This window comes from Ictalurus punctatus, chromosome 19, assembly GCF_001660625.3.
Source record: "Ictalurus punctatus breed USDA103 chromosome 19, Coco_2.0, whole genome shotgun sequence".
Classification (NCBI taxonomy): Eukaryota; Metazoa; Chordata; class Actinopteri; order Siluriformes; family Ictaluridae; genus Ictalurus; species Ictalurus punctatus.
The window spans coordinates 16453669-16479995 of NC_030434.2; the positions used below are offsets into that span (position 1 = coordinate 16453669).

The following is a 26327-nucleotide window of genomic DNA, read 5'->3' on the forward strand; positions in this document are numbered from 1 at the left end:
CACTGTGTGTAGCTGGTCGAGCGCGCGGAATCCGGATGTGATGAAAACCGTTTCAGTGTAACTTTTCTTCAGCTAACTCACGAGACCCGACTCTCCTCAAAGTCGCGCTGCTAACTGGAAACGCTTGTTTTTATTTTCCTCAACAGAATTTTCTTTTCTCCTGAAAAACGGGTGAACTTTTTTTTGCTTTTGTTATGAGAGGAAGTTTTAACGGGACGAGATTTATTTGGGCGGAGGATGATTAACAGGAGGCACACTTGAAGTGAAACAGTGGAGTTGACATGTTTGGAAGGTAAAGTTAACCGAGCTCTAGGCTACATTTTTATTTATATTTAAGAAAGACCTTTCTGTTGTGAAGTTTTTTACTTTAAAAAAGTGTTATGTCAGAAAGTGAAACGCATCGGCTGTTTGGGTGAGTGAGTGAATTCGGTTACATGTTTAGACAGGGGAAGGGGGGGCAAAAACTTTCCACTTGAGTTTAACGACATCTTGCTGGCTGACGTCACTTTTCTCCTCCGAAAGCAGGAGCGCTGAAGCGATGGTATCGATGTTTCTTCTCTGACAGGGTCGACGGCTGATACAAAAGGGTGTCTGTGTGTTTTGTTTCGGGTGTGTACAGTATCTCGACGAGAGGTCTGGCTCATGTCCGCGGAGACAGAGTTCCCTCCGGAGGGGCCTGTAGGTCCGGACAAGCAGCAGCATGAGACGAGTCTGCTGCTGGATCACTCCCAAGGTGAGACAGAGGGCTGATTTACTCTCACTTTTCCATCAGCTTTTATTAACACACGGGTTAACTGAGATCAAAGCGAATCACTGCAGGTAGTGGGACTTAACATGTTGGCTGTATGCATGCACAGTGTGCATAATAGATGTATCAGAAGTTAAGCAGAGTTTCATTTTTTCATTATGAAACATACACAAAGTGTGAAGAAAAAGTCTGTCATGAGCTGTGTGAAGTGTAAATGCTTTTAAAGTTATAGGAGCTGGAAGCGTATCGCTTGCACACCAGATGATGAACTTTTCTCTTCTTTAAACTAGATCTAAAGTAAATTAATTACGTAGGGGTTACTTCAGAAGTATGCTACAAGTTCCTACTGAAGTGTGTGCACAGTATATACTTTTTGTTTTGTTTCAGGCAAAAATGCTTGATTTTGCTGGGGGGGTTTTTTGTGTGGCATTTCGCAGTGACGTTTGATGGTAAATGAGACTTTTAGCTGTACTCGTGTTTGACGCACTGTGTGTTGTGATGATGTCACGTGACACGTCTTGGCCCGAATCTGCAGTAAACCTGCAATGATTTAAAATAAAATAAAATTGGAAGCTCCTCTGCAAATTGTAGAGTTTGCTTGATTTTGTGTTCATTTATGCCAATAGTATGTGGAGACATGACCGTTACAGCCATGTCTGTATCTGGATCGTCTGTATCTGGATCTTCGGATCTTCTGTATCTGGATCTTCGAAGATCCAGATACATGTCTGTATCTGGATCTTCTTTGTATGCTGTAGCATTAAGATTTCCCTTCACTGGAATGAGGTGGCTCAAACGTGTTCGAGCATGACTGTGTCCCTGTGCACAAAGCGAGGTCCGTGAAGACATGGTTCGCCAAGGGTGATATGGAAGAACTTCAGTGTCCGGTACATAACCCTGACCACAGCCCCACTGAACACCTTTAGGATGAATCGGAACACCGAGTGCACCCCAGACCTCCTCACCTGACATCAGTGCCTGATCTCACTAATGCTCTTGCGGCTGAATGATAACAAATCCCTATAGCCACGCTCCAAAATATAATGGAAAGCCTTCCCAGCAGAGTGGAGGTTATTATAACAGCAGAGAGGGACTAAATCTGGAATGGGATGTTCAGCAAGCACATATGGATGTGATGGTCAGGTGTCCACACACACACACTTTTGTGACATTATACTGTATAATCGCTGTCATTTTGAAGACTGCATGAATGTTACTGTGAGTGGGCTTCATTAAGAAGATATATATTCATTTACACTGATAATTGACTGCCCTAAGGCAGTTCACTGCATACAATACATCTTCAACAAGCAGCAGATCCTCCCTGTCGAGCTGCCTTGGAGCTGTTATCTCAGGTTAGCAAAAGTTTGTTAGTTCGCTGATATTGATTTACCCTCCCTCTAATGACAGAGTTTTTCTCCTCCTGATGACACACTCTGGGATCCTTTACACACCAGGGTCTGCTCTTAAAATGCTTTGAAGCACTCTCCAGAACAGGGACACGGGACGTGTATAAAATAAATACATGCATCAGAATGTATCTGGTTACGGTTTCTGTCACGTTAATTGTTATCAGCAGTTTGGGGGAAGTACACAAGGATCAGAGCCTTTTTTATCAACTATTTTATCAAACTGATAAGTCAAAGTAGTATTTTTAGCCACATATGTGTTCTGCAGCGAAACCAGAAATTCAGCTCCAAATACAGCTATATAAATATTATATACGCTAATATAATATACACTACTTAATGGGTGGTTCCATTAAGAATGCTAACGTTTTCATTATTTTAAATCTTGAGGCTTGAGGGAGTGTTTCTTAACAGGGACCACTACCAATTATAGTTTTTAATTAACTTTCTAGTTGCTGGTGAGATGATCACATATAAAATAAGCTTTGTCTCATTTTTTTTAGGCACTGAACCGTTAACCAGCCTATTTATACAAAGCATCATTACAGTACTGTCAAAAATAGCAAAGTAGGACAGAGTAAGCAATCACAGGCTTTGCCTGCAAATGGATAATCACAGGACCTTGAAAGCCTCACAGTTAACACTGGATTTCCCTTTTAGGTGCGGAGAATAGAACAATTTATTTCAAACTGTAATCACTAAATACTGTGATGCATTACATGCTGGCCGTACTGCAAGTGTGCATCGATTCATGAAGTCATTGTCTGAATAAAGGCTTTCCATAAATCAGCCCTGGGCTCTGGTAACACCATATTCATCTCTGAATATGAAGCTACTTCAGCATGTCAGCCATTTACGTCAGTCTTGTATAATAAGCAGTGCTCTGGGAAACACAAAACTAAAACAAATGGTGTTGATCTGCCAGGGAAGTAGACATGTGTTCCTGCTGACTCGTACTGCATTCTCCTCACTGTGAGCTTAAAGTTAAAGTTGGTCCAAAATCCCAAACGCAAGAGAGACTGGACCACAGCCGAGAGAGATTTGATGCAGTTTGATATTTTAAAACGAGTAATAGACATATCCACTCAGAAGACTGGCATTATAATTTATTGTATGAGCTTACTTTGTTTGATGGTTAGCATTTATTCTGAATAATCACACTTTTCTGTTGTATAGTTTCAGCATTAAAATGTGTAAGCAAATCAATTTTTGTTAGAATGTAAAGAATTAGGTAATGGATTGTATGTGTAAGTGAGGGTCTTTAAGCACTAAAGACTAGAAGGGAGCAACCAGTTCTTCATAAAAAGGATAATTACAATCTAAAAAATACTTATGAGTCAATGTACGTGTCAATGTCATGCTATTCGTGACAGTGTATAAAAATTTAAAAGTCCCCTGTTAATTTTATACCTTAATCAGTTATGCTTTTTGCTGACTTTTTGCCTGTACTTCCCCACCCCCAGTTTAGATGAATACTGTCTTCATGCCTGTAAAAACCTTGGCAGGTATTGCATACCTTGGAGCAAAGTTGAGAAAATTAGATCCAGAGTTCTGGCTTGGGATATACCTCATTGCCCACACTGTTGTGCAACAGCTCACCAAATAAATCTATTTTATCTGGCAAATGAAAGATATTCTTTTTATTCCCGATGCTTTAGCAAACCATTATTCATCTTTTTTCCCCCCTACCTTGGCTACCTTGAAAAGTGTGGATATATGCTTAATGTCTTCTCAGTTGGATTGTAAGTCTTTGTAAAAAAAAAAAAAAAAAAAATTGTGCTTTTTATAGACGCATGTCACGCTGATGCTAAAGGATTGCCTGATACCACAGAGATGAGCACAACTCCATTTTCCAGAGAACACAGTGCTGATGGGCAGCTGGGCATGAACGGGGAGAGCCCCACTCATGGTGAACCTATAAGAAGTAAGTGTTCATTTGTAGATTAAATGCTGACCTATCAAATACAGTGCAAGATGTTTCCTGTCTTCATGGAGTTTACAAGTATAATGTAAAAATCTGAAGCTTAAAATTGTAGAGGGGATCATGGTGTAGTTTATGTTTAACTCATTGTAGCCTATGTTGAGCTAACTGCTGAGCTAAGTGTTTCACACTTAAAAACAAAACGTAGTAAAAAGCGCAGTGTTTCCCACTGGGGGGGTGTCTCTGTGTGTGTGTGTGTGTGTGTGTGTGTGTGTGTGCACGTGCGCCAGCCACTTAAAATGTTTCTCATTATTTACATTTGCATTATAATTTTTGGAATGACTATTTTCACATGTCTGTCTTTCTTTTTATTTTATGCTGAATTTATGTGGTTAATCATGTTGTTCCAGCTTCATTAAAATTCATTAATCCATAAAAGTCCTACACTTACAGTGCTGCTAAAACTTTAGCTCAAATTTCATTTCATTTTCAGAAGCGTATTGTGACTTAATTTTTCATGATATCAATATAATTTTGTCCTTTTGCCCAGAGTGAAATATGGCAGTGGATCAGTGATGGCTGGTGGTTTATGTGAAGATTGATGCCATTGTGCTAATTACCAGGATATTTCGGCCCAAAACCTGGTTGCCTCTACCAGGAGGTTAGGACTTGCCCATAGATAGAGCTTTCCACAATTAACAAAGATCCCAAATCACCCTGTGTATTGACTAATACACAAACCCACTGTCCATCAGTGCAGCACCCGTTGCATGCAGTGAGATAAAATGATCATGCAGGTAAAAATCATTTGCTTTAAAAAAAAGAAAGCACAAGAGTGAACTGTCCAGCTGTATCATAATTAAAAAAAGCAAAAAAAGCATATACAGTAGTGTTTTTAATAGTCTGGTTACATGCTGCCGTTTTGATTTACAGTCCATGTAAGCGTAGTAGAACTGTTCATGGCTCTGCTCAACACTTCTCGAATAAATCACCATACCAGTCTCTTAGGTGCTTTGTTTTATTAGTTACTTTGAAATGACTGATGACATGTTTAAGCTCAGTGATGATCTTTCTGATTCATCTGTCAAAGATTTTGGTCACCTGCTGTCTGCTGTATTAACTTATCACAGTTCAGGTTTGGGGGGAAAAAAAGCTTCATTGTAGAGAAGTGAATGCATATTTTATGTATCCCCGTGTCACTGCTCAGTCTACTACTCGGAGATCTAAAGCGTACATAGCTTTTCTTCGGTACAGTCCTCAAATATCTGGGTGCAGAAACGCAGTTCAGGAGGTATACTTTAATGATTCTGCCCTGTGGAGAAAAAGACAAGACTGGATTAAAAAAACAATAATACACTGACAAGACAGGAAAGAGTGGGGCAGGGGCACAGACATATACAAGGCAGTGTAATTTGCCTGACACAAATTTTAATCAAATATAAAATTGTTTATATATGATTGTATTGTATGTTTCTAAACTGTATAAGTGTATGAATATGGATTATAGAGAGATCCTTGCATATAGTGATGTTCAAATGAGAAAAAAAAAGCCACTGGATGCCCCTGCATTGCTCTGGGCTACATCCTGAAAATTCTCAGAGGTGAAATGATGCACTTCCCTTAGTTCCTTGCTTTTAAAAGCTGGTTTAAATGTTTGATGCATTTTTTTTTTATTATAAAAGCTAAAGTTATAGTTTTCCTCATCCTTACTTGCCTCACAGTGCTAGATAGTGCTCACAGGAGGCAAAGTTCACGCTCAAGCTACAGTGTTGTTAGATTTAGTGTTCCTGTTTGACACTTGCACTTTTTCATCAAACAGTATCTAGAGCAAACAAAACAGTGTCTTCTTTAACTTCTCTCTGAAAATCTTTCTAATGCGTTGACTGTTTGGATTAATTTAATGGCACAGTTAGCAAATTTATAGCCATGGTGTTGTGTGAAGAGCTCCGTTATTAGGATGCATCGAAAGAGAAATGATTTATAATCATTCAGATACACGATATGAGACAAGACTCTGACAAGAGATACTGTGCCATAAACTACAAAGCCTGCCCATTTGGATCAGATCTTGTAAAGAATTATCAGCATGGATATTAACGTTTCTCAGCACCAACACTACATACACGGAATCATATCACAACACATTAAAGTAGTTTTAATCTTCACACTATTTGCTGACAGTTGATTTGAAACTTTTCCCGCATATATTTACTTCAATTCTGATATTCTTGCCTGTTATCTATAGTGCTTGAGTTTGATTACGCAAATTGTGGTTGTGAGTTAAGCCCTATATTCTTCACTGGTGAGATGGTTACCGAGAGAATAGGCTGGGTTTTTTTTAACATGTGTGATGAAATTCTTAAGCAACTGATTTGAACTTAACCTTCCACTTCATACAGCTTCATAAGCCGGACCATGGTTGATAATTGTACATGTGGTTTCCTCGCCAAAGCCTCCTCTTTGAGAGCTGTGTGAGTAAGGAAATCCCATTGTGGTTTGGCATTGACATTGGCAGGCCTGGATCTGGGAATCACAGCTAAGAACTTGAGCTTGGTGAATTGGAAAGCTTTTCACATGATAAAGTGTTGCCCATATTTTAGAATTGAGCTTCAGTGTAAACAATGATTGTATGTGTAAAAATAAATAAGTGTGCTCATGGCCTGATAGTTTCAGGTTTAGTCTTCTTGAAGCTTAGCTTCAAGTGTTTGCAAACTTGTATATATGTTTTATGCAAATAGATTCACATCAGTAGGTTTGGATGGAAAAGATGTTTCATTCCTGAATTCCCCGAACACTGGTAGGAAATAATTATGGAAATGGATTTGAAACAGGGGTTGTGATTGGAAATTTCTCAAGACTTGTTTTGGAGGGGAAAATTACTAACACACCCTCTTCCTACAGTTCCATTGTGCGGAGTGCAAAAAACCCCCTTGTTTCATGCTGGATGCCTCATCAGAGAGTCTCTCCTTCTCTCTCGCACACTCTCGCAACACAACACCACACGTGATCGTGCTTACACATCATTGGTGTCATGCGACAGTTCACAAAGTTTTGCTTGATAGTTTTCAGATATAAATCTCAGTTGTTCACAGGACATGGCTAAGGCCTTGTTTCACCCGTGGTACATCATGCCAACAGCACACTGAAATTTATGACAGGTTTTTCCTTTGCATATATTTTTCAGGCCCCTCTAACAGCAGTGAAGTTGCTTCTCTCTGACACAACAGTTCTTTACTTCTAACTTTTTATCATCTGCTTAATGGCATGTCTTTGTAAAAGATGTTTGTATGTGCAGGCTCATCAACGTGTGAAGTAGCATGTTTAGAGCTGAAGTAGAACGACAATCTTCCTGGGAAATTGGAGTTATTATTGAACATGTGGCAGACAGGTGCTATTGTGTCCTAAAGAGTTAAGAGTCTGTCATGTCCTAAATATAATCTAGGCCAGTGGTTCTCAACCAGGGGTGCGTGCCCTCCTGGGGGGTGTGCAGAGATCGGAGGGGGGGCGTGAATTTTTTTTCAAGAGAAAAACAGACAGGGCATCATTTGGGTACTCGGTGTATTTTATTGCTTTTCAAATAGAATGTGCATAAATGGAAAAACTCTGCGTTCTCTCTCCCTCTGTATTTTCTTTTTGCTGGGGAGAGGCGGAGCTTAGTCTGCCTTTTATCTAGCTGTCAGTGCAGACCAGTGTTCCCAACTTTTTTTTTTTTTTTCTTCTCCTTCTTTTGAGGAAAAAAAGCGCCTAGTGACTTTTTGGCCAAACCTTAGCAACTTTCCAAATGTGGGCAGTTCTGTCCTGCAAGTGCGGGGTCTTGCTTTCCCGCTGTACTCTCACCTCTCTCTGCGTCTGTTCAGTGAGGGGCTGAGAGCCAGAGATTTAACAATGTCATGGATAAAGAGATGCTCCCTTCTTCCCAATTTACATCATTCATATGTGAATGTTTTTAGAACAGAAGACCCATGTAATGCAACATGTTTTACATGTAAAATAGTCCACATTATTATAGCCTAGTTCTCCTGTTCAAAGTAGTTATAGTGTTCAGAAACATTTTACATCATTCATGTTCCACACCTGTCTGTTATATAGTTTTATAAAAGGTATTTTTTTAAATCATAAGTTATGAAAAGCACAAAAACACAAAAGCAAAAAAAAAACTATATCTATTTGCATTTAGATAGCTAGATTTTATATTGAATCGATAATCATACCTGGTCTCCTCCAATATTTGGGGGGGGCATGATGGGGAAGGCTTGGGGGGGCTTTAGTTGCAAAACGTTGAGAAGCTCTGATCTAGGCCATGCAGAATGCAGGTTGTGGTGGGAGTGTTTAAGATTTGTGGTCTTTCCAAACGTTCATGATTGGAAACTGTGTACAGTTTGTTAATTGTTTTGTGGTGTTAGCTTTGCAGGATTGATATTTCAGAAGATATGCAAATGGGATTTCTTCAATAAAAGTTTTTTGTGATTGTGAAACCAGAAAGTTCCACATATGTTTTCTGTAGTGTGTGATATTTTGTGGCATTGATCATTGTAGCATTCTAGCAGTTAATTTGTTTAATCAATGTAGGTCAATATTGAACTGTGAGACCTCACAAGTTCTCCATTTTGTTTAGTATACAGTAGGCTCGAGACGATTGACGATAGCATCAGGAATCGCTGATGAATTCGATAATAGAGATGGCTATCAAGTCAGACAGCTTAAGCGTCTGTGAGAAAACATAGTGTCTGCAGGTTTAAGACTGACTTCTGTGATATGTTTGCTTTTTTTTTTTTTTCTCAGTCTATTTTGGATCCTTAATTATCTGTTGTTTGTCTTCAGACAAAACATCTTTCTCTGCTGCATCTTATATTTCTGTTTCCGTGCTGCCAAATAGATAACGCCAGGAATGTCTCTCAAAACATGAACAGGGTTGAAATTAGCAAAAGAAGCAGCATGTTGTTTATCGGGTTGACTTCACTATACAAGAAGTTATAAGTATCTCTGCTGCTGTTCAACACAGAGCACATGCACGTGTAGTTTAATTCATTTTATTTCACTTTGATAATGAGCTTAGTTACAAATAACGTGTTACGTTTAAGTAAATGCTAATGCTAGAAACTAGCAGCCACAGCCGACTCGTAACCAGCTTGTGGTATTTTTTCCGCTGTAATGACGCAACATGTATACTACATGCGATATATCTGGCTACACCCCGTCCTTTTTTCCCCTCAAAGCCACAGGTGATGTCTTCACTCGGCGATAGCCAGGGGACACGATAGGACGATGGTATATTACACACGCATGCGTTTCATTAGAATTTCCTGATGTGGATAAAAATGTAGGCCAGTGGCAAATGTGTTGGCAAGTTGGCCACTGTAATGAAACACCTTTGGTTGGAGTGCTGGTCAGTATGTCTAAGTATGTGTGCATACATAATTTTTGTAATTTTATTTTTGTAATTTAAATAACCTGGTCAAGTAGTCCTAGTAAAAATTATCAGCAGCCAAGAAAGACAGAGCAGTCATTAAATCAACCATTAGGATTAAATAGCATTTTCCCTCCATAATTTTGTGTTTTTGTGACTGCAGAAAATAAAGCAGAATCAAGCGAATGCTGCAATATTTGGGGGAGCTTGCAATTTTTCAAAATTGCTGCAGATTTTTCACATATTTAGGCCGAGACGTGCCAGGTGGCGTCATCACAACGTGTGTTCGGCCAAATCCGTCTTCGATTCAAGCCACTTCACATACTTTTCCACAAAAGAAACCATAAAAAACCTCTGAAAATTGCATCACAAAATTAAAAAAAAAAAAAAAAAAAAAGGCCGCAGCAAAATCGAGCACTTTTGGCCGAAACAGTCACAAAGCAATCTCAGCAAAGTCCTGTAAGGACTGAAAACTACACCAAAAAGTACACAATACATCCCCTCAACACAACTGCACGGTGATGAAACATCAAGCTGAACTTAGATGAGTAACATTCTACAGGAGCTTGACAGCAGAGGTTTACATGATCTTTTGAGCATGTATAAATAATAAAAAGGAAATAAAATAATACATTTCTTTCACAAGTAAAACAGCACTGTTGTTCAACCTGTAACTGAGATTTGAATAACTCTGTTAACCAATTACACCATTTACATCATACCGCACTGCGACAGAGCAAACGATTCAGTACAGGGAAAAGATGAAGAAGAATGACATTGTGCTGTGGGACCGTACTGACTGTGTGCAACACCGAACATGCAGCAACTTCCATCCTTCCATCCTTCCTTCCTCAGTAACTGCTTAGCTCGCCTAATTTCAGTGAGGTTTTGCTCATCTGTTCCATCATCTGCACATACTGCTCATGGTATATACGAGACCTAGTTCAAAAAGAAATTGTTCATATATTAATGGTTGTTTATTATTATTATTATTATTATTATTATTATTATTATTATTATGTTACACACATTAATTAACAGCAGTCTGGCCTGTTGAACAACTCTTGTCCATGTGCGTCTAATTATTTTTTTGTCAAGCAATTTATTGTTATTTTTATGAATATAGAAGCAAATGACTAACTTTATTGCATGTTGATCCATGGAACTAAAACAAAGTTCCTCCACTGTAGGTTTCGTAACATAAATTATTTAATTCATCTCTTATTTGTTTATTTTCTTATTTACATTTCTAAAGCTGTGTTTCAGTCAGCGTTGTTGTCGATGCCATTTCAGTGTAGATTGCATAGCTGATGTACAAAATATTGGCCATAGTAGTACTTTGGGAATGTTCCTTTTAGACTACTTTTTGACATTTTGATAGGAGGCACTTTTTTATATAGGTGTATAAAAGTTGTAGAGAGCTGTCGGATAAATTGACGATTGAAATGGCTTTTTTTTTCCTTTCAATGTACCTGAAGTATAAAGTCTGCGAGAAGTTGAGAGGTAGACAGTGCACTGATTGGTGTGGGAACTGCACAGGTCAGATTGTGGGATCGAATGGTGCCTATTTATATTAACTGGTATATAATGAGAAGTAATATACTTGCTTTGCTGGCATTACAAGGCATGTAATTTAATAGTCTTTAAATGTTTTGTGTATTTTAATCAAGTCTGCATGAGTCTCTTCCAGAACAAATAACAGTTAAGAAATACATTCGCAAATGTTTAATCTCCAAGTCATGGATAGAGTTACGTCTCAGAACATTTAGAATGTTCTGAGAAGTTAATAGCCTCCAATGCTTCCCACATCTCAGGTGATAAAGTTGGGGTTTTCCTTAACTTGTCCTCCTTAAGAATTGTATTTCAGAGCAGAGTTTCCCAGAGGGCCTCGAATCACACTTAACCTTCCTATTATGTTGAGGGGTGGAAAAAAAGTTACGTCCATTATGTTATGGGTCAAAATGACTTACATAGTTTAAATACACACAAAAACAGCAAAGAACAGCTTAAAACAGTAAACCTTTATTATGGCTTGACAAGCCAAGACAAGCCATATTTGCATACAAGTTCATGACCCTAAATGAGTAAAGTCAAAAAATTTCAAAGAGATTTTAACCAGTATTTCAGACATCTCAAATGAGGAAATGAGTCAAATTGACCCACAACATAATAGGAGGGTTAAGTTGTATGCTGACTGACTCACGACCGATCTGTGACTCAGCTCAGACTCTATAAGTGTCCATCAGGATAAAACCGTGAACAAAAGCCGATAGATTAAAACCAGCAGCCTTAATGCAGTAATTGAGTAAGATCTTTCTCTTACTACCTTATGCGTGCGCCTGACCATTGTTTATGGAAGAACTCTAAACAGACTCTAATACACACGTACAACTATAACTGTAGACACTGCTAAATTGGTATGTTTTAGAGGAAACCTTAAACACAAGAGAGCACATGTGCTCTCTTGCTAGCCTGATAATTAGCAAATGAAGCTGTGATATGTTTGTTTTCAATCCCTTTAGGGAAGTTAGTTGTGCTGTGAGCAGAGTGGATAGAATCACAACAGAAAATGAAAGACTTGAGGAAAAAGAAAGTTCTTTTCTAATGCCTCTATGATTATTTCTCGGTGCTGTTAATGGGTCATGTTATGGTTTCATTATAAAAGTGTCATCATGTGATAATGTAAGTGTTGCTGTTTTGAAAAGGAGTAACAGCACTGTATGACCCTGGAGTTCAGATGAAATTGTGGTCTCATGAATACCAGCCAGAAATAGCCATGAGTGCTTACTCTTATAAGGTGACATCATTTCCTGATAATTGTGCAGTGGCTCTCTTTATGTATGTTATGTGTGTTTTTCATGGCCACCCCATTATCAAGAATACCTCTGAATATAATTAGTTCAGAGATTTAATCAAATTTACTTCACATTGAATGGCGATTATGATGTCTGTGGTTATGAAAGCTTGCTGGTGACTAAATATTTCAACATGAATTTAGTACGTGTGTAGTTTTGACAGTGTACTCCGTGTGGAAAGAGGCATGGCACTCTGATGGTGAGACCTCAGTATGTTGTACAGAACTATTTAAGATCAGACCAGATTGTATACAAAAATGACTTCAATTGTTGACCCATAATAATCACACAAATCTCAGGCACTAATCTTTTAGGATCTTTGTGTGTATTTGTTTTGTCTTTTCCTCAGACTTTTCCTCATAATGTCATTGCGGAGAAACTGGTTTAAAAAAAGTAACAATATAGCAGCGAATGTAGAATACGCAGGTGCTAGTAATAATCACTTTAGCTTTAAAGATTGGCTTCATATCATTCACGTTACACAGAATGCTAATTTTGTCTGATCACATGTCTCCAACGCAAGGGCCCATTAGAACAGAAGGCTAATTTTCAAGTGATTACTTCGCAGTGGGTCATGAAATCAAAGCGGTATAAATAGGGTGAAATGCTAGCACAGAGGTTGATTAAAATGGCCATTGTGATTCTACCTCTGTGATAATTATTTCTTCATTGTCTTGGGTGTAGATACAATTCATATGGAAAAATTCAAGCCTTTTAATTAGCATTCTGCCAGTGCCTAAGCCTTTCAAAGAATTTCTGCGCGTTTGGCTTGAGTCGATTATCTCCTGCATGCATCCATTTCTTCCCATGTAATCATAGTGTGTTTGACTTTTCTCAACTTCACAATACCATTATGTCAATATATTCTGTGCTGAAACAAAATATGGAACCTTAGCCTTCTTAAACAAGGTAAGCTCATTTTGAAAGAGATGTTTACGTATGGAAATACTTTATGAGGTGGTCCACTGTGGTGTTTACAGTCTACAGAGAGCTAATATTCTGTATGAGAATTGTGGGCTACTCTACAGCAGCACAGAACAAGGCCTGCCTTAAAAGCATCCAAAGCAAGAAATGGTGCCTTTCAGTGATGGGAGGGGAAAAAAAACACTTCAAATGATAGTAGAGCAGGGGGATTACTGGCCTTCTAACAGGGTTTTGGCTTCAACATTAAGGTTAAACCCCTTTTCTATTACAGAGCTCTCTGGTGATGTGGCCCCCTCTGGCCCTGCGTGTTTGCAGGTTCACTGGCTCCGTAGTAGGTCATTCCGTCAGGCCTCTGATCACTCAGGGGTGACCAGGGAGCCGAAGTGCACACAGCGCTAAAATCGATACAGCCGTCTCCCGTTAAAAAGCTACTCAGACACATGAGCCCCTCTGTCCTTTAACCTGATTTTTAGGCTTAGGGTCTTGATTGGCACCCTAAAGCCAGAGCTCACTGACCCACAGCTGTCATATTAGTGCTGTTAATGTTAGAGATTGATACCGAGCAAATAAAGGAACCATGTCTATAGATATTTTTTATGAACTGTCCAGTCCCTAGTGGATTGGGGAGAAGTACTTCTTTCCCAGATCCCATACTGTCTCTGTCTCTCTTTTTTTTCTCTCTTTTTTTCCCCCTCCCCTCTTCCCCCGCCCCCAGCCACTGACACAAGACACATCATGCTGCTGATGTATAACGCTGTTGGACTCTTCAGCTAGTTTCTTTTCGGTGAGTCCTCAGCACTGGATGACCCTTTTTTTGTTTGTTGTTGTTGTTGGAATCTGTGAGTCATCTGCGTAACTGAAACTGAAAATACATCCCTCCTTCCATCTTGCCCCTTTCACCACTGTGTTGCTGAGTTTTTTATTTGGAGTTGTTCAGGAGGCTGGGTGGAGCATGTTGGCGCTGGAAGCTGCCACAGCTGCCTGGTCTGAGACACGTCATAACTGATCTTTCGAGAAAATGTGGTAGCTGTGTAAAAAGCCTAAATCTGTACAAGATGTGCATTTTACGGCTTGCACTGGTGGTATAACTTTTGCATTTACTGCATTCCTTTGTTTTCCCAGAATAGACACAGATTGTAAGAAAAAGGCCTTCGAGATTAGATTAGTAAACCCCTAAATTATTATTATTATTATTTTTTAAAAATTATTATTCAACTATTATCCCAGTGTGTTATTTGGGTCTCTTCACTTTGCATTGTGATGATGATGGCACAACAAAAAAGAGACTTCAGAGCCCGGATTCAGGCTCTTGAAAACCGAAAATGATTTTTCTCAGTGCATGTCATTTGACACAAATTGTCTCTCACTGAATGAGTTAATGATTTCTATAGCAGTCAGACATGTTAATCGCAGTAAATACAATTTTGAAATCAAAGAATGATTGATGATCGCCTCTGCTTTCCCCGAAGCTGCAAAAGATTTCTTCCATAAGAATCCCCAGTCTTGTCTTTCAAGTTGCCTTCTCCGCTGTAAAATGTAATTAAGCAGAACAAGGTCCAAAGGGGCTATTTTTTCCCCCCACTCAATCAGCAGGCAAATGACCAAATTTGAAATGAGTAAATCCCAGATGCCTGGCTTTTCCTAGTCGTTATTAAAGAAGGTGACTGAGAGGGACAGACACAGTGGGGGAGTGTGAATAAGGGAGATTTGGAATATCAAGCACCTTGTCAAGAGTCAGGTTTATACAGCAGGTGTATACTGTGCATGCCTCCACGTTATTGACATTCGTACAGTTAATTCGAAGGGATACATTTACATTGTCACAGAATGTATGACAAAAAAATGTAAGAAATATGGCCTGTTATAATGGCTGTATTTCATTGTGAGGTTCAAGTGGGAGTAAAATAAGAGAACGTATTTTCTTAGTCTTCTGAAATGGGGTGTAGTGAAAATGAGGAGGTATTGTAATGGTGTTGTACTGTAAACATTTGACATGATGCTTGTTCTGACTAAAGAGTTTGAGGCACTTTACTTTGATCATAGACACAGGAAAATAGAAAAGGTGTACATTTGAACACGTTAAACAATACAAGAAAATATATCTTGTTAATGATTTGGGTTTCTAGAGCAACTTTATGCAAACCTAGCTCCAATTTTACACCAGGCACAGTGCGTGTGCTCGAGGGTCCGAAATGCTTTCATGTCACCTTTCTTTGTCCCGCGTGCTTCGTATCAGACCTCCCACTTCAGTCTACATGAGAACTGCCCACTCCCACGACGTGCTGGTATCCTGCATTAAAACAGTCCCAATACCCACCTCCAGTGTGATCTGTGAACACTATTTTTAAACATCAGTACTCATTAAAGGAAGTTCTTGCAGTAGAGTTGGAAGGTCGGCTCATGAATGAGCTTTGATGTGCCAAAGGAAATTTGCAGTCCAGTGTTTGTAATAATATTCATTCTTTTTTTTATTGTTATTATTATTATTATTATTATTATTATTATTTTTATTTTTATTTATTTATTTATTTAATTTTTTTATTTTTATTTATTTATTTTTTTAAACATAATCCCAATGTTTTTGAGCTCTAAATATACACATGAAATATATAGTTTCTAATGAAAAGAATGCCCCTGTGGATGGAATAGCATGAGCAAGTGTGTTCGTTTGGAGGAAAAAAATGCCACCCCAGGCTGTTTTCGTAGACGACAGAAGCTTGGCTTGTAAGTCGCTGCATATTTGCAAATGAGACTTTCAGTCAGGAGGGCAAACACACAAGGATAAATGAAGTGGTTCTGTGTCTCTATATGATGAAACAGAGATCACAATAGAATACATAGAAATGCCAGTTTGCATGGGTTTATCCTTAAAATACATCTCTTCCTTCAGTCCAGGAAAAAATCCTGTTTATACCAAAGTGATCTGATATGTACACCTTGTTGGTGTAGAGCCTTAATGCTTGCTTAACATTTTTATCTATTAAGAGATGATGAGAAATTTGTTATATATTACAACTGATGTACATTTCCGTAAACAAATCTTCACTTTAATAAACAAATCCAAACACTGGACGCAGTAGTAAACAAGTGATGAAATACAGAAGTCGAACTCCCTTTCTTATTTGTGATTCAACTTCCCACTGACAGTACTGCAAATGAGTTTGTGTACTTGGCTTTCCTTACCTCTCTCCTGCAACCTCCCATCTGACTGTCTTTTATTTATTTATTTATTTTTTAACCAGTCTTGTTTATGCTGCTCCTAGCCGTTGATATTCATACATATTCGTTCTTGGGAGGTCTGTGATGCTTTGGCTCTGTGTCTTTGGGGTACAATTTTAAATTCTTCCAGTGGAGCTATTTTCTGTGACACAAAAACGATGGTGTTTATCCACAGTTTTACATAGAGAGCGGCGCAGCGGCGATGGCGGTTCACTCCAGACGCCTTCTGCATGGTCCCTGTGTGGGATATCCGCCGAACACATGGTGACAAATGGCAATTATATTTGTGTGTTCTTCGTGAATCCATCAAACATTGGCCTTTTAAAAATGCTCCCAAGATATTTGAGCCTGTCAGATGCAGGGGACCAAATTGGGATGCTGCTTAGACAGTCAAGAAGCACTCACCCCCAGTTTGCCTGTGATGTGTTTGACAGAGTGAGTAGAGGAATACCATGTATTATTCAACTACAAATGTACACTCTCAACAGTTGTTGATGTGTTGGAAGCAGAGCAGTTAGAAGTCCAATTTGAGCTGTCCCAACCCCCCCCCCCCCTTGTCTGAACATGGTGTTTTAATGCAACCTGTCAGCTTGTGTATATAACAGTTACAACAGTAGTCAGGATACTGTATGTTTTTCTGCTTAGCTGGGTCTGTTTACTAAGCTTGAAGCATTATTCATATTTCATATAGATTATCCATGTTTAGGGCTCTTCACTATGCTTTTGGATGTTGTGTGTGTGTGTGTATATATAGTATTGTACTGCACTAGACAATGTCCTTGTCTGCTGTCATTCTTTTATGCTTACTTTCACATAGACTAAGCACTGTGTGTGTACATGTGTATAACCTGTTCTTCAGCTGAGACAGTTTTTTGTACATTTTGACTCCTTCTGAAGAATTTGAACTGTAACCTAGCACTTACACACTGTCATTTATTGAATTTTTTATTATTATTTTTTTTTTATATAGTGAGTTCCTTATTACTGTTTAGTAAAGGAATGTGCCTTATCAGGAATGGTTGAAGCCCTAAAACATCTTTTGGCAATGAAAGTTGACTTCAATCAATAATAATGTTAGATCATATCTCCTAAAATGTACAGTATGTATCTGTCATGCTCTGTGCCAGTAAACATCCTGGAGCGACCTCAGTGCTATGTGAGGAATTTCCTGTTAAGCCTTTATTATTCAGTACGTTTACATAGACAACAATAATCCACTATTAACCCGATTAAGACGATACCCTGATTAAGAAACTAGCATGTAAACAGCGGTTTCTGATTACCTTAATCTGAGTAAAGTCATACTCGAAGTACACACAAATCAAATTAAGACATGTGGAGTACTCCTCTTTTAGTTGCATTATCGAAGTGCATTTTAGACATGTACACACCTTAATCGCACTATTAACATCGCATTTTGCGACAGGACCTGTACACACATGGCAGTGCTCAACCATTTGACGGCAAACAGGAGAGCACAGCTGTGTCCGAAACCACGTACTTACCTGCTGTATTGTAGGTGAAATACATTTATCTCGGCTACTGTGTAGTAGGTAAGTAACTAGTTTAGGACGCAGCCCATGGCTTCAAGCAGTCGTCTATTAGCACGTATAGCATGACAAATAATTAACTGCACTTGAAGCTTTCGTAAAATTAAAAATAAAAACACCCAAAACTGTATACGGTACCATAACAAAGACCAGCTGTATGTTGATATGTAAAATTCTGGAGGGACGTCGGACGGCGTGGCTCGGCTGTTAATCGATCTATGTTCTATAACATGTAAAACCTGAACATGAAAGGAATATTCTAAAAGCAACTCATATAAACACCTTAATCACAATATTGTCTTATTCAGAATAAAGTCAATAATTAGATTACTGCTGTCCATGTAAACGTAGTCATTGCCTGTCAATATTTGTATCCATTCCATTTTTAGACGCAGTCCTACATTTGGTCCGATTCTGTTCTGAATTCATCAACACTCGGAAGTTTATTTCAAATTTGTCTAACAGCTGTGTGGAATAATAGGCAGGAGCTTATTGGGCATGCTTGCTATTGGACACCTCTGGCTTGAAGACGCATGTAGACGGTTGGGCCCCGAATGTCTAAACTTGTTTAGGAGAGCATGCATGTAGATTGGCCAGAGGATGAAGATCCAGGCTCTGCCTGTGTTTAATTGCATTGTTTTCCATTTGCATTCCTGTCAGAGATCTCCCTCGGTGATGTGTTGTTAAAAAGCAGTGGGCTGCATTTTTCTTCCCCCTCTTGTTAACTGTAATTGCACTTGTTGGTGTTTTGATGATTCAAAAAAGACAGGAAGAAAAGCTGTTCTCTTGCTGACTTCATTGGAAAGTTCAGTTGTTCTGCAAATCAATGCTTTGTTGCAAGCTGTCAAAAAAAAAAAAAAGTTGAGCTTATCATTACTGTTGTGTAGACTTGCACAAAGAAAATGCAAAGTGAAACGCAAGAACGTACAGGACCAAAGAAAGATGAATAATTCAGAGCTCAGTAAGTGTCTGTGGTTTGACTCATTCTCTGATACAGATAGGGAGGAATGCAGTTCTCCCAGTAGAGCTGAATACACAGGAGATCTTCCTGCTGAGAATGCCGCTGCTCCTGTTTCATCAGGTAGATCAGCTCATCCCGGCATCTCCTCATGCCTGTAACACTCACAGAAGACTGAGCGTGAATGAACATCATGGCAGCATGGACCTCATTATGAGCAGAGTCAAAGTCAAATTCTCAGTCACATGCAGGCTGCGGTTCTGGACGGACACACCTCTGATAATGGATCACAGCAAGTGTGTTCTATCCTTTAGCCCCCGGTATAATAATCTCTATGCAGAACCATGGGCTTTTTCATTTATCTGTTGTAGCAGAAATTTGCGGGGCATTTTCTTCACCCTGACAAATCCAAAACCTCCATGGGTTTTATTTTTGTGTTGATGCAAGTATAACCTGCTAGAGGAGTCTGGTATTTATTATTTATTTATTTATTTATTCATTCATTCATTCATTCATTACTTTTTGGTTGGTGAAAATCAGTTGCAGGGTTTGTACCATGTGCTTGAAGTGCTTGAATTTGGCTTTTTGAAATTGAAGTACTGGAATACCTTGAAAATAGCCATTTTTTTAAAAGACATTTTCTATCTGCTGGTGCTTAAGAAGTGCGTGAATTATAAAAAAGTCAATAATACCAAAATCACTAAATAACTTTAAAATGTTTATTTTTGATGAATACAATCCATTTAACTTGAAATATGACACCCCGCTGCAGCCCCTCTCTCTCCACCTGCTGTTCACTCACTTATTTTGACAGAGACAGCTCTGGTCCACTTTTCAGACTCCTTTAGTGACTCTTTTGTTTTATCCCCCTTAAAAAAAAAAAAAACACCCAGTGACAAAGCTAAGAGAGTGGCCAGTACTGCCCCGTGATCGCGAGCTCCTGCGTTCCCCCTGGAGACACACCTCTCTGCGGTTACTCTGTTCAGTGAGTGGCAGAGAGGAGCAGTACCTTCATTCACTTCTAACTTTCTCTCTGAGTGATCATGTTCCATATAGCTGAAATCACAGCACAGCTGCTGTCTTTAACCTGTGCGTATGCTGATTTTGTCAGAGGGCGTCGTGGTTATAAATCAGGATTTTAGCAGTGCACAGCAGCAGCTTGTAAGTGCCTTGGAAGTGACCGCTGGTTAACATGTAGTCTTAATGGGTTGCGTTTCGGTCACTATTTCATATTTGTTCCGTTGTCTGACAACAGAAAAATTTGTAGAACAGTTTTATTGGGAATTCGGCTGTATTCAAATACAGTATGAGCTCAGAGAGTAGGAAAGAGGCCAACAAGAGACAAATTTGACACAATGATGTAATGAATATGTTGATTAGAGCATCATCTAATGACGTTCAGCAACTTTCCATTCTCCGTTAAGGTGAAGATGAAGCAGTGCCTGGGAAATGGAAATGTAGTGCAGCATGGATAGAAAAGGTGCTATTTATAAAATTATTTTATATAATATAAAATATAGTGCCCTCCACTAATATTGGCACCCTTGGTAAATATGAGCAAAGAAGGCTATGAAAAATGGTCTTTATTGTTTAACCTTCTTTTGTTAAAAAAATTCACAAAAATACTCTGCTCTCATGGATATCAAACACAGCACAGGTTTATTAAAAAAAATTAAATCTTTGTGTGTATATTCCTTAAAAACAAAAATAATAGTGCTTGAAAAGTCCTTGAAAGTCCTGGATTTTCATTATGAAGCGTATTTTCGAACCCTGCAATTGTCTTGAGTACATAGATCAGTTGTTCGATCACTTTTGCAATTTTCATGGTCATAAATTAACATTCTACACTCATGTAGGTGGAACAGCATAGACGTGGATGTGACTTTTGACTACTATAAGTCCAGCAAGAAACCTATTTTAGTCCAAAAATGTTTCTTACTGCCTCCTGAGACGCCTCCTAGTGTAGATGGACAAATAGACAGAAACATAGTTTTATGGATGTTCACTATTGAAGTAAGTCCACTTCACAAATAGGCTACATCACCCAAATATTTCACTTTTATATACTTTATTAACCAAAAATACAACATACAGAATTAATTCATTACAAACCGCTCAGTTGTTGCTACTGAAGGCCAGTTTAGACTTTTCTGAAGCATGGTATACTTGTGTTCTTTTCGAACACACGCCCGTCCCTTTTCCATACATGTGTAAGTGAAATGACCTCCATAGAACTCCATCTAAGTCTAACTATTTTATTTCTATATGTTTCTAACTATTTTATAATCAAAATAATAGTATTTCATAATATATACCCAAATATGCAATTTTACATCTTGTCTTTTCATGTGAGCTCTTATCAGAAACTAGAGCCCCATATGTGTTAATTAGGGTTCGAGTGAGATATTGAGTCATTTTGGTGTTTTGACTTGGCTTATTGTGCTCTGTTTGTTAATAAGAGGACGGATAACGATCATGAACTCTCCACGCGCTGCTGCAGTTTTCTCCAACAGAAACAGCTTACTGGTCTCAGGGTGTGTAATATTTATTTGTGTTGTGCTGTAAGACCGTTTTGGGTGTAGGTGCCAAATGAGTAAAATGTTTTGTTGTGAATCAAAATATTTTCTGATAATAGTATGCTAATTTTATACTTTTTGTTTATAGTTATAAGTCCTTGGACACTTTATTTACATGTAATAAAGAAGTTTGAATAAGCGATTTACCTGACACCAAGGTCTACAAAAAATGTTTTAGTATAGTAATTATTATACTAAATTTCTCTCTGTGTGTGTGTGTGTGTGTGTGTGTGTGTGTGTGTGTGTGTGTGTGTGTGTGTGTGTGTGCAGCCCAGCCTCAGCCCAGTGATGGAGAGGCCACACGGCTGCACAATGGCCTCCATCCAGGCATGAGCAATGGCCATAGAACTCCACCAGGAACCACGCAGCCTGCAGCCTCTTCTTCTTCCTTCTCTGAGATGAGGAAACCGCCACCTCCCGTCTCTCAGCGCGTGCAGAGAAAACTCCGCTCCAGCCTGTCCGTCAACAGCGACAGCAGCAGGAGGAGCAAAGGCAGTTCCACAGGCTCCCACAAACCTGGCTCCTCTCCAGAAGGTAAGCAATACTTATACACACACACTCTCTCTCTCTCTGTCTCTCTCTCACACACACACACACACACACACACACACACACACACACACACACACACACACACACACACACAAACGTCTGTTTATAAGCTTAGTAGTTTTGTATAATTATTACACAATCCCTTTAAGCTCTTGCTTCTCTTTGGACTTGCAAACTAATCCACAACCGTAATCAACGATTTTAATGCGTTTAGTCATCACATTTCCGTTCTTTATAATTATCATACTATCATTTTTTCGTTGTTGTTGTTGTTTATCTGGATATGTGTCATGGCTCACAATGCTAAAATTGTGCAAGGTCTTTGATAATCCAAAAAAGCAACTAGCACCTTGTCAGGTCTGATGATGATTTGAATGCAGTAATGAACGAGCTCACCAGTGCATTAGTAATGGTCACCAAGGTGTGACCTTTTAACAAGGCTATGGAGAGTGGGGGGTCTGCCATATGTCAGCTCCACCTCTGCATGGGCCCTCGCTCTCTTCTCTAACAGTGTCCTCTCATTAAGGTCTGTTCTGTGGCTCTGCAACACACACCTCTGCCCACTTCAGCCCATCACACACACACACACACACACACACACACACACACACACACACACACTGTACTGACTCACACTCCCCGCTATGGCTTAGTGCTCTTCCATGCTTCCTTTCATACTAACATTTCTTATAAAGCATATGTCCATTTTGTAGTTACACATGGCATTAGTTGAAGCTGAAAATAGAAAGTTAGTATAACTTCAAAGAATATCCATACATTTGAGTGTGCTTTCTTAAATATGACTGGTGCCACAAGCTTATCACTGTAAAAGTTCACTTATGGTAGAGGAAGAATGTGGCATAGATTCCGTGTCCCTATTGATTTGACAGACACGCGCGTCTGTTTTAATAGTATCATACCACAGCTTGCTAATTGGTGAGAGAGGGGGGAAAAAGGCCACTTCAATAAGTCTCATCTCTACTTTCGTGTCTGTTATTTGTAGAATTGTGGTCTAAATCACTATGCTCACTCAAGTATTTATTTCCCACTGGAGAACAGCAATCTGTTGTGTTTTAATGTTTATATGGATTACCATAATCTGTTTGCATGGGAAATTAGCTTCTAAACAGGTGGGAAAGCAGAAGAATAAAGCCTTACAAGGAGCCGCTCGGGGGATTCTGCTTTTTTGCATTCTTGGCTTGCATGTCTGGCACTAATATTCGACTGTGATAACAGCAACCCGCTTGCAGAGGCATTTAATTGAGGGCTGCTTTGTTTCGGGAATGGGTTAGGAGCTCGAGTGCTAGTAAGTTTGTGTTGCAAGCATGCACTCATTTCACCTCTCTGGCAAATTTAATTAGGGCAACAGAGTCCACTGAAAAGCTGCTGTTGAATAGTTTATATTACTATATATATATTTTTCTTGTTTCTACTCCTCAGTTCAGCCAAATGTTTTTTTTTCCCTGTGAAGTTTCTAGTGTTTTCTAGAGCTTATGCCTAGGTGTGCACTGCATTTATACAAAAGTTAAATATATGCAAATATATACCACGGACAAATCACTTGCGTGCCATGCAAGCTTCCTGATGTTGATATTAATGATAAATGATTTGTGATGTCCTTATCAGTAGTTATTAGGCAATATCTTGCTGTCGCAGCATAATGTCCATATAAAATGCAGCTGTAAAGTTTACCTACTTACCTGCATGTTCTAGGTCTCTATCTCCCCCTGTCTTTTGGGGTCTGAGGCAGAAGATGGTCTTTCTTCATTCCTGTGTTCCTACACAATTCACTGTTCTGTGCCAGATCCATCTTGTTTTATGTCAGGCTGCCCCTCTTTTTGATGTTAGCCTCTGGGTTTTTCCAGATGTCTCATACTGTTTCCTCTGAGGTGCTCAGGCTGGTTTGGGTTTCTTAAACTCTGGGCTTTTTCAGCTACAGCTGACATTAAGCATAACGTGTTCCTAGAAGTGATGTCAGTTTTGCAGGCCTGCCTGTCTCCTGCGTTACATTACCCAGCCTCTCATTCCTTAAGATTCGTAATAATCACTGCTGATAAATTATGCATCCAAGGGAATGCATAAAGCACTGTATCACAAATCTGCATCTAGAAACTACCGATAAAAATCTGACAGAAAGGTTATGGGCTTTGAATACGAAGTTGAAGTGGATTTCATCAGTCATGTGTTATTCTACTTTTTTTTATTAATTGTAAACAATCAGTTTAATTAATTTGTGAGTCATGATTAAGGACAGTGTCATGGTCTCGGAATATAATGTCAGGTTTTTCAAACTGGATCTGCATGTAAGCATGGCTATTGTTTCACCAGGTCAGCTCTTCTCCTAATCAAAAACACTTTGATTAAACAAACATGAGCATTCAAGGGTCTTGAGGCTGAGCTTTCTTCTTTATTCTTCTTATAGCAGCTTGAGTCAGATCGAGTATTCTCCCTGACAGCTCACCGTGAACCGATGAAAGCCATGCAAATGTAGTGTTTGGAATGACACCGTCAAGTCCATTTGTCTAAAATATGTATCAAGTCCAATTACTTGGCTCATGGTTGGGAAAAGTATACCCAGCAGGGTGCTGTTAGTCTCTTAAACACTAATTCTAGATCCTTGTATGATGTTCCTCTAATGAAATTTAACTTTTTTGTTCAGAGCGCTCTAAAAACTACAATTTTTAGGTACTAATCAGTTTTGCTGTTAGAATTGCCTGCTGTGGTTGGTACGACATTTTTATCTTTAGGAAGCCTTTGAGTTTTACAGTTTAGATAGGTAGACATAATAGTGTATGTATTTCACCAAATAGCATATATATATATATATATATATATATATATATATATATATATATATATATTTGTCGTTTATGTAAACCCCTTCTTCAAATGGCCATTGTAAGAAAAAGTGCAGAAAAGCTGAGTATCTGTCATCTTAAACATCTGTAATTTGAAATCATGTGCTGCATCCCTATAAGAGGCCAGGAAAGAGGTTAAATGTTAATCAGGGATGAGAGAAATGGTAGCATTAGTGCAATTTGCCAGGGAAAATCTCGGACACTGCTAATCAGCTTTACGTGATCAAGCCTGTGCTCTTGCATTATGATAAACCCATTATTCCCAAAGCTACTAATCAACCCTAAAGTGGAATTCATTCCTTTTGAATTTCCCTGATTCCTCCCATCTCTCCTCTGTGCTTAGCTGGTATCCTCCCTACTTTCTCACACACTCGCACCCCCACACAGTTATGCTGTGATTCATAGGTCAGTTCAAATGTACTGAAAATGCATAACCATCGACATCTGGATACCTTTTTAAATAGATGTCCTGCAGGATTACTGTATTTTAATGATGATTTTTGATATGCTGCACATTTGGGTTTACTGACGCTTGTCTTCTCATAATCGGTTGGTGGGAGCAGACTGTTGTGTGCACTGCATCCTAGCCTGCCTGTTCTGCGAGTTCCTCACCCTGTGCAACATGGTGGTGGCTCAGGCATCATGTGGCGCCTGCACATCAGAGGCTTGCTGCTGCTGCTGCTGCGCAGACGACCTCGGAGACGACTGCAACTGCCCCTGCGACATGGACTGCGGCATTATGGACGCCTGCTGCGAGTCCTCTGACTGCCTCGAGATCTGCATGGAATGCTGTGGCATCTGCTTTCCCACATAAAAGCCCTGCTTGACCGTAGATCGCACATGGAGACAGAGACATCCTGTGTGTGAGAACGTGTGTGCCTGTATATATGTATTGTGTGTTTGAAAGTATGTATGTACACACACACTCAAATGAAAAACACAAGCCTGGCCTCCATCTAGCTGTAAGAGCAGATACTTTATCAGTTTAAATGGACTGAAAACGTTCTGTATTATTTGTGTATGTAAAGGTTATCACTCTCAGTTATGCTATTATCTCTAACTACTTTTAAGAAGTACTTTTTTTACTTCCAAAATTGTTGGCACCTTCAAGAGCATGGGCAAATATTATTTTATAAAATAAACTACCCACAGGGATTCAAATTGAATTGGCACAGCTACTTACCTTTTCTCTGACAAAACATAATAGTATTTTCTCTTAGTTTTTGACAGCCCTTATGGATAGCTCCAGAAACTTCCTCTGGAGATAGACCATGTCTGTTTTGTGAGTGTGGGGTTTTACACTTAACCCCCCCCCCCCCAAAAAAAAAAAACAAAAAAAAAAAAACAAAA

The 26327-nt window shown here is 39.0% G+C and overlaps 1 protein-coding gene across 3 annotated transcripts; it reads left to right on the forward strand.

Moving 5' to 3' along the window:
- On the forward strand, positions 1-26327 carry mdfic (MyoD family inhibitor domain containing). Of its 3 annotated transcripts, none has more exons than XM_017494678.3 (5): positions 10-292; positions 620-733; positions 3947-4081; positions 21838-22101; positions 25541-26327. In XM_017494678.3, exons 2-5 carry the CDS (start codon positions 643-645, stop codon positions 25789-25791), a joined length of 741 nt encoding a protein of 246 aa, XP_017350167.1. In that variant the 5' UTR covers positions 10-292; positions 620-642; the 3' UTR covers positions 25792-26327. The 3 variants fall into 3 exon arrangements, with proteins under 3 accessions (XP_047018087.1, XP_017350167.1, XP_017350166.1); XM_017494677.3 differs by having other exon boundaries at positions 13-292; positions 566-733; XM_047162131.2 differs by lacking the exon at positions 3947-4081 and having other exon boundaries at positions 1-292; positions 566-733.

Excerpts from the sequence above, each read along its gene's own strand:
- mdfic (XM_017494678.3), top strand. The coding sequence starts at position 643 with ATGTCCGCGGAGACAGAGTTCCCTCCGGAGGGGCCTGTAGGTCCGGAC. Across the intron at positions 734-3,946 it reads GCTGCTGGATCACTCCCAAG|ACGCATGTCACGCTGATGCT; the intron begins GTGAGACAGAGG and ends TGCTTTTTATAG. Across the intron at positions 22,102-25,540 it reads ACCTGGCTCCTCTCCAGAAG|ACTGTTGTGTGCACTGCATC; the intron begins GTAAGCAATACT and ends TGGTGGGAGCAG.